Below are 9829 nucleotides of genomic sequence, written 5' to 3'. Positions count from 1 at the left end.
GTTTCGTTTATATAAAACATTCCCAAGCGTTTTGTATAATTCAACATCTTATTAACACTTAATTTATAAAAAAAAAATAACGTGCATACCAATCATATTTCATTTCAATACATACGTGATCGGACAGAAACGTCTAGCAGGAGTTGTTTTGTCACATTGGTTGTAAAACAAATTAAAGATTTCAGGTTTATAATGTGAATTCCAGGGCCTACTACGGTCATAAAACTTTACTCAGTGCTTGGACCACAGAAACGCAAAATCCAGTATTTTGATTGGTTGAATTCTGAGTTTGAGAACGTACCTCGTATATATGTTTATGACCGCGAGTTTTGTCTACATAAAACTCATCAGTGGCCCTTGAATCAAAACAGTTGAAAGACCAAATCGAAGTTGAGGAGCATTTAAGCCCAAAAATTACAGAAAGTTGTGTGCTAAATTCGGCTTAGGCAATTTATTACTTGGCGTAGAAAAAGCTTAGTGTTTTAAATAGTTATCCATTTTGTTCTCCAACATTACATCTACAAAGAAAGTATGTATCAATTATATTTCATGTCAACACAAAGTGCTGAATACTGCTGATAAAAATGTTATCAAAATAGATAGAAAAACGAACAATTTTTAACAAAAATGCAACTAAAACATATATAAAATAGAATCTGATTGACGTACAAGTACAGTTACGTACTTTAACAGTTTATGTAGAAACTGGAGAATTAACAACCTTTCAATTGTTTTCACTCTCATGTAAGGTCGGGCAGGCAGTTAAAAGTGATTAAGTTTGTAATGAATAGAATACAATACATTTGTACATGTCAAATGTTAATAATATTCCCTTAAATTTAGTTATTTTCGGTTGTGAAATGGATAATCGAAAATAAAAGATAGACATAGTAATCCTAATAACTTGGAGGAGATGTCATTCTGTAATAATTGTTAAAATCAAGTTCAATAATTTCAGATCAGGAACATCATGAACATCACGACCTTACTGGTTATTATGATGAGTTATTAGATAACACAATCCTTGACAAGATGGTTCTAGACAACCTGATTTCCAGATGTATTTTAATGATAGAGGACAGAGAAGAAATTGTCAAACCAACCACACAACGTGAACGTAACAAGGTTCTACTGGATATCCTGACTGAACGACCATATCCTACCTTCCAGTTATTCAAGGATGTCTTACAGGAATCTGAACCATCCAATAGTTTTGTTCAACAGCTTGTGAAGAGAATGATGAGTACTGAAAATAGAGATGAACACATTAATTGGCAAGGACATGAGATTGGTGAGTAGTGTCAGCTTAAGATTTTTTGAAAAAGATGTAGAGTGTGCCATCAACTCTAACTTGTTATGTTCTTATGCATATTTGCGTACACACAATATTTCTGACTGGATTTCAATGACCCAAACTAAACAGGAATCATGTGATGGACAGTAATAAGTGTTGCTTACTTCGAAAATTTAAAAGGTTGTCAGCGAGATCAAAGTTTACATCGAATCGTTATGGAAAATACTGGGGTTTTTTCTCCATTTAATAATAGATAAAAGGAATTAACCCAATTTATTTAAGGAATGCCTGTAATATTTTTTTCTGTCTATGAAGAAATAACATTAAAGATGTGGTGCATACTGAATTATCAGCGTAGCGGGTTATTTAAAAGTGTGCACCACCTTTTTTAGGTTATTTTGAATATACAGACAAAATATTACAGTCATTCCTTATAATTCACTTTTAAATTCCATTGTCAAGGAGTAAATATTAAAAAAAACGTTGGTGACGTCACGGTCAAATGACAAAATATGTCTATGGGGTGATAGACAAAACACTTTCAGCCGATCAGAAGACGTGTTACATAAAAAATTAAATTATATAGAAATGTTCCTTGGAAGGAAATTACCGTTTTGTTTATTACTTTGGATTGAATGAAGAAGCATTCATTTGCTATCTTGGCAAAACACATCCTTCTAGTGATTCTGACTCCCAGAAGCCTTTATCTATGATCACTATATGCACTTTTTGTCACATGGTTTCATGCGTACTTTATTATAAGAATGACTTGATATTTCTCTGGTCGATTTGTATGTGTAGTTGTACCAAGTAACCCTTTTCTTAAGGGCTTTATTGATCTGGTATAGATGCCATATTTGTAACTGACCAGGATCAAAAGGTCATTCATTCAATCTAATCTGATCCAACTATATCATACTGTTACTATGTTAAATATCCCATATGTTGTATATAATTAATGCAAATACTCTGCCCATCAAAGAGTTACACGAATGGACTAATGAACATGATGACATATCGTGTAAAAACTTTGAAAACGATGGTAATTTTTAAATACACTCCTGATGTGTGGTGTGAAATAATCAGCGATGCCTTTTATGAGATTAATATTTTAGGCGAGTGATAACCCTTTAGCGTTTTATCACAGCGAATAAGTAAAGTTTTTTCTTTGTTTTTATTTAAATGCAAAACATGGTAGTTGTATAAGTTTTTTTACGAGAAAAACAGTTGAAATATCAATTAAGTTTTAAGAAATAGAAAAAAAGAAAGCTCTAGAAACGTTAGTAATGTATTTGTGTTGGTTCCAAGTGTAGCGATTGGGAACAGTTTACACTAAATTCCATAATTTCATACTTCCCACTGACACATCCTCCATAGATCTGATTTCTGGCCAATAAATCATACAGATTTTCATTCATCTATCGACTACTGGAAGTATCTTGCTGTTGCTCTCTTATTGTGAGTGATAAAACATTTCAGCCACATTAAATAGGGTATCATATTTAGCAAATACTCAATTGAGTAGGTTATGTTGGCACAGAGGATCGAAAAGGACAACTGGATGGGAGAAAAAAGTAAAATCACAAAAGTACCGAACTCCGAAAAAAGTTCAAAACCTAAAGTCCTTAATCAAATAGCAAACTAAAAAACTCAAACATATCACACGATTGGATAACAACTGTTATATTCCTGATTTGGTACAGGCATTTTCTAATGTAGAAAATGGTGGATTAAACCTGGTTTTATAGCTAGCTAAAGATGTGTTTTACACGGTCTGAAGGCTGGATACTGCATTCAATGAATGGTCTCAATCAGATCAGATGTGATCGTGTACAAAACAGTCAAACAGACGCCTTTCCTAATACCAGACTGTTAGAGAAGTTTACGAAATTATGATTCTGTACGCGTATGCGTTAATTGTCCCTTTGCCTTAAAATTCACATCGTACACTTTTCTTATTTTCAACATTCTAAATATATATATATATATACATAAAATGACTGAATAAATAGTCAACGATCAATCTTACATGGCGATGGATCATGTAATATGATTCTGTACACTACAAAATATAATATATAACAAGTCAAAAAGGGTACAACATCACCATAAAATAACTATAAAATATACAAATATTAGATATTTCGGATAACAGATATCCTTCTTCAATAATAGCACGATGTCAAATGAATCATGTCAATTCAAATTGAGACTCTTTCAAAATCTTGATTTATACAATTTAAGCGTACGCTGGAACATTTTTAAAATTTCCAAACACACCGCAAAGACTACAGAAATATGCCAAAAATAAAAATAGTTATTTACAATATGAAATGGCACAACTCTAGATTTCCAAAGGATGTGACAGTTGAGATGTAATAACTGCATTGAGGGCAGTCCTCAAACAAAAAAACCAAAAAAATCAAATATGTCCTAACCGATCCAGGATGGTATAAATTAGACAACGGCAGGGCAATTACAACAGAACTTACATATTAAAGCCTTCCAAACGAATAGCAGTCTAATAGTGATTGAAAAAAAGTTTTGTATAATGAGGTAAAATAATTGAACGTGACAACGTACTTATACATCATCCCGAATCAATGAAAACCTGTTATTTAAACTGTTATTTTAAAAAATAATTTGGAACTGTAAAGCCAGTACTAAATCCGGCGTTGTTTGAAACAGGTGGTCACAGGAAAATGAGGTTCTATGTTTTTTCATGTATGCCCTCTGGGGAGACTGTCCGTAACTTCCTTATCCAAAATCTTTCCCGAGCGGCTCTGTCGACCTTCGACCAACACTCGTTGTGGTCTATGATCGTGATGGTAAGGTTTTTGAGATCAGCTTGTGTGTGTCCAGGTGATCTCAAATGACGACTAACGGGTAGGTCGGGCTTGCAAGTGTAGTAACTTCGATGACCATTTATGCGTTTGTTAAATGTTGCTCTGTCTCGCCAACATACTGCATGCCACATCGACACTGAAGGAGGTATTCAACATTCTGGGTTTTGCAAGTTACATTGCAATATATAGTGTACACAGACCCAGTCGAGTGGCAAGTGAATGTTTGAATATTCAGTATTTGTTGACAAGTCAGGCAACGTCTGTTACCACATGACTTGCACCATCCTGCAATTGAACAGCTTTTATTTGAGGAGACGTCAGCTCTAACAAATAAGTCTTTCAGACTTGCTGGTCTCCGAAAATGTTTATTGATACATGTTATCAGCGATGGTTCATGCATTTGTACAATTGGTAACGTTGTATCAAACTGTAATATTTTTTTCTGTCTAAAAAGAAATAACATAAAAAATGTGGTGCACACTGTTAAATAACCCGCTACGCGCGTTATTCAGTGTGCAACACATTTTTTATGTTATTTCTTTTTAGACAGAAAAATTATTACAGTTATTCCTTAAATGTTTTTTCAAAGGATGAGGGGTAACATGTGAATAAGGAGAGGAGGAAGGAGCCAAACCTTATATTACATTTTAGAGCTCAAGACATTCTTGAACTTGACGTATATAGCATAGACACCTCTCTATTTTGAAGACCGTGTGTCTATTGCGTGATTCATGCATTTGTACAATTGGTAACGTTGTATCAAAATGACATCAACATTTAGCGCCGAATTATATTTTGATTGTATTAAAACATGTTGAAATTTTTGGCCAAAGTATACGATAATCAAAAAGGCTCTTCAATATCTAAAATTGCACCTCATTGGTAAAATGAATCGGTATCTTGAAACCATCGCTGATAACATGCATCAATAAATATGTATTATTTCGTGAAACAAACCATTTCAAGCATTAATTTGACAAAAAAATGATTGCGGAAAGGGACACAACTTCATTTCTGTTTACAGCGTGTACTTGGAATTATTTTATTCATAGATATCAAACATTTTCCTTCTGAAATTATATAATATGGAAGTTGTGTGTTGAACTCCATGTATTGAATATATCATGCGCTAATAGATAGAATTCAAAAGAGTACAATTATGACAAGATAGGAAATTGTCTCCATGGTCAACATTATAAGTGGTAACCATGCCAATATCTGTCGTGGTAAAATATCACTCTTTAAAAGTAGATTAGATATTAAAAACATATAGGCGTATGATGTTAAAAAAAGACATGGACGCACACATGAAATATTGTAGAAGCAACTATTGTTTTAATGAACCCGAAGTTTTCACAAAATAAGTGCATTCAATTTTATGTACTACCACTATGACGATAGTGGTGATGCCAAGTATTTGGACAAGTGGCATCACCACATCTAAACCCTGTTGCAATAGTTTCATTAAGAATCTAAGGAATCTGGTGTAGGAATTCATGACCAATACCTAACAAACTTTACAAATATAAAATATATTTTTATGTAAAAAATCGTCAGTAGGTGCAAAAACTCCTATAAGGATTCATTTAATAACTTTCAAATTGTGTGTGTCCTGCCAGATTTTCTGTATCTTTTATGATTTTTGTAGGGATACTTGGGACCCGGGGTTTGTTTAACAGGGGCAAAAAGCCATAAAAAACGGTAAATAAACATGATAAATGAACTAGATGAAAGACGTTGCCTGTTTTCACATGTGGAGCAAGATCTGCCTTCTACTGAGATCGCCTTCGCTTTGTGGCGGGGTTTGTGTTGCTCAGTCTTTACTTTTCTTTTTGTATTTTGTAGACTGATGATTTTGTTTTATCGATTTGTTTTTGCAATGACTCTGACTGTACAATGTTCGCTATATGTATAATTCAAATCAGATCAGTTTAAACATCGTTTTGTTAAATCATGTCAGTTCCGTTATCTTATATTATTATACTTCACGTTAAAATGCCATATTTTGATTGGCTAAGACGTGGGTGTCAATTTACTCTATCACATGGCTGAGCGGGTGACAATTTTTTTGAATGTTACCTCTCGTCTAGACCAATCAGAAATCGATATTTCAAAGAACAATGAATTGAATTTACATCAAAGAATTAATAACAATGCTTAAGTTCTACGTTGTGGCTCAGATTTTATTATCGACTGTTAAAATAAATAAAATAAATCATCTTGCATGACTTTTGTTGTTTTTTCAAATGCCCGTAACGTTGTTATGAACGTGACGTCATAGAAAATACTTTTAAAATCAAAGTAATCTGTAAAGGCCAATAATAATAGGACATTCAGTATAATAAATTAAATAACACATAGCTGAGAGGGTGATAGAGCAGATTGAAACCCCTCGAAAAGACATTGTCAACCTTGGCTTCGCCGCGGTTGACAATGTTTCCTCGGGGTACCAATCTGCTCTATCACCCTCTCAGCTATGTGTTATTTATATAATAGCCTCTTTTTTTTCCAAAGTTTTTGAAAGAAAAAAAGTGCAAATGTTAAAGGTATGAACAATTTAGAGAGAATCATTTCCCGCAAATTTTTCAATGGCTTATATCTCGAAAACAAGGTGACGAACCCTTCATTTTTTTCTGCTTCTTTAGTTCCGTTATTTATTTACTATCAATGTATATCAGTCTTTTAAAGAGATTGTTATTTTGAAACAAAGTAGCGAATATCCTTCAGGTAAACTTTGTGCCGTGCTATGTGCTTCGTCTATAACGGTTAGATGTGTGCCTTGTCTATAGTGTGTTGACATGTGCTTTGACTATAATCTGTTGACATGCCATTTTTTTTTTTAGTTGACATAGTTGTATGTTTTATAGTGATTAAGATAATAACACAATATTGTCTGCTATACCCAATTTTGGACATTTTTACCTATTATTGTCTGTTTGCTTTGGCCACGCATTATTGTCAATACAAGGAATTTTACGGGACTGACATACAAGTGAGAGGTTTAGTAAGCTGTAATACCATGTTCAATCCACCAGTTTCTACCTAGGAAATTGTCTGAGTGTATCATGTCAGGAAAAAACAGTTGTTTTCCATTCGTTTGATTTTAATTTTGTCATTTGTTAAGGGACTTTCCGTTTTGAGTTTTCCTTGGAGTTCGGTATTTTGTTATTTTACTTGTTACATGTTTTATATATTTTCTTTTCCAAAAATGCAAATTTAAAATATGTCAAGATTTGCTATATGTATCACGAGAATATCACATACTTACACATAGCATATCATATGGTTTTGTTTTTTTGTTTAAAATTGCTGAATATCGTCCACCGTCGGAAATATAAATTGAGAAGAGTGTCGTCAATTTTTAGTTGTTCTTTCATCCTATGGTAAAAATTATGTAAACGGGAGAAATCTGACAAAAAGTCACTTAATTCCTATTTGAATAAGAGTCTCAGTATTGTTGATATTCGCATATCACATTTCGAAAAATGATTTTGAAATACATGATAGAATAAGAAATACGTCCTTCTCTAGGATTGAAATCAAGTAATCAGGAGGGTTGTGTGTTCGTACCGGCCGATAAAGCAGCCAACATTGTGGTGATACAACAATTTACAATGCATGACGTAAATCCCACACGGAAATTAAGAATTAAATCATACATTCAACGACATTTAAGGTCGTACGCTCCACAGAGAGTCATATAGTAAATAATCATGTTACAACCATAACTCAGCTTATGTCCTCTCCTGAGCATTTGAAGGTCCCCACTATATATTGACTACCCCTAAACTACACCACCAACAACAAAAACCTGTATAATATCGTTTCATCTCGGCCTCTAGTAAGTGTTCTACTACAGTGACTAGAATTTCAGTGCCTTTTACGAATTCCTTATAAACAACTATCAGAGAACTGATAATTATTTTTGTAATAAAACATATGAAAATAGTGGAATTAACCATTTTGGATGGGAAACAAAAATATTTGGATGGTTTAGATAAATTATGTGCTTTTGTCCTTTTGATTCGGTTGACAGCTTTGACTTTTCCACTCTTTACATTTCACTTCCACACAATTTTATCAAACACAAGTTTTCCTATTTAATCAACTGGTCGTTTGATAAATCTAATTGCAAATGATTTTGCTGCAACTCATGCATGTCAGCCTTTTTCTCAAACGAAAAATGTAAATGTCCTAGATATACTTACAGGAGGTGTGATAAGATGATTCAGCCATGAATTTTATCCGGGAAAACATTTATATACGTTTCGGCAGTAAGGCGTATCGACAGATTATAGATATTCCTATTGGCACAAATTGTGCCCCTTTGACTTGTTCCTGTACTGTTATGAATAACAGTTTATGGCCAAACTCGGTAAAGATCTGTCTAAATACCCTATAAATTGACAAAGTCAACAATACTATACAATTACTGTCTTTTGATGAGGTAAATATGTAGTTTTATTGACTTTTGAAAAACTGATATTCACTGAGGCCAACGGCCGAAGTGAACATCAGTTTTTCAAAAGTCAATGAAACTATATTTACCGAAACAAAAGACAGTTATTGTTTTTTTTTATCATATTGAAATGTATGCAATAGCAATTATTTACCAAAACCAATTGTACATCAAACGTTTTCTACCAAAATTATGCACGTAAAAGCACGTTTTGCGCGGTGAATATCCTTTTTCCGCAGTTGAATATACATTTTTTTTTGTACTTATTTATTCAAAATCCCATTTTTATAGAAAAACCTACTAGAATTTTATCAATATGGAATAATTACTGTTATCTTGATACTTTCGTTAAATAATCAAGAATTCTAAAGTATACTGCCGAAATTTACCCACAGCAATTTACTTTAAATAAATCAAATTTTAAAAGCAATAAATGTCATTTCCTAGATTCAGATATTTCAATTTTACACAAGAAACTTCACACAAAAATTTCCAACAAAAGGGATGATTTTTCTTTCCCTATTGTTAATTTTATTTTTTTAGACGGTGATGGTCCTCTGGCATTGCACAATGTCGTGTTTTTTATCTGACTGTTAATGACGTCTTTATCCTAAATCTATTGGATGTTGGATGTGAACTGATTGATATTTTAATCTTAGAAACAGGATTTTTTGTTAGCTGTTATAGCATCAAACTACATATAGCTGTCAGTTACTGTGAGTATTGTCATATCTGTACTTAGTGTGCTATTTGTTCTTACGGATGCGGGATACATAAATACCCTACCACGTCCGGTCTGTGTTTATATCTGAGGGTTTTCTTCTTTGTATTGATCGGATGAGTTAAGCCTTTTTCAACTGATTTTTATAGTGTGTTCTTATGTTGTGCTGTTACACCACTGTCCCATGTTAGGGGAGGGTTGAGTGCTCCCAAACATGCAAAACCCCGCGAACATGCAAAATCAGGAGCCAGTTGTTCAGTGATTGTCGTTGGGTCATGTCTGTCATATTTGGTTTTTCTTAGATTATTTTGTTATAAATAAGCCCGTTAATTACTTCAAATTGAATTGTTTTATATTTTTCATGTCGGGGACATTTATAGCCGACTATACGATATGGGTTTTGAGGCCGCACGATTGCATAGAAATGGTTACATCTATTTAATATGAACTTTGGTGGATAGTTAGTCTCATTGGCAAGCATACTTCATCTTTTTATTATACAACACTAA

General features: G+C 33.2%; 1 protein-coding gene across 1 annotated transcript in view; it reads left to right on the top strand.

The window, feature by feature from the left end:
• Positions 1-964: 964 nt before the first annotated feature.
• The window catches only part of LOC134681158 (ankyrin repeat domain-containing protein 50-like), a 77209-nt gene continuing 68344 nt past the window's right edge, over positions 965-9829 (top strand). Inside the window, exon 1 of the mRNA XM_063540622.1 lies at positions 965-1291. Within this exon, the coding sequence (XP_063396692.1) occupies positions 1033-1291 (259 nt within the window). The 5' untranslated portion in view covers positions 965-1032. The remainder of the gene's footprint in view (positions 1292-9829) is intronic.

Source organism: Mytilus trossulus, chromosome 8, assembly GCF_036588685.1.
Source record: "Mytilus trossulus isolate FHL-02 chromosome 8, PNRI_Mtr1.1.1.hap1, whole genome shotgun sequence".
Lineage (NCBI taxonomy): Eukaryota > Metazoa > Mollusca > Bivalvia > Mytilida > Mytilidae > Mytilus > Mytilus trossulus.
This window is presented reverse-complemented; position numbering and strand designations above follow the sequence as displayed.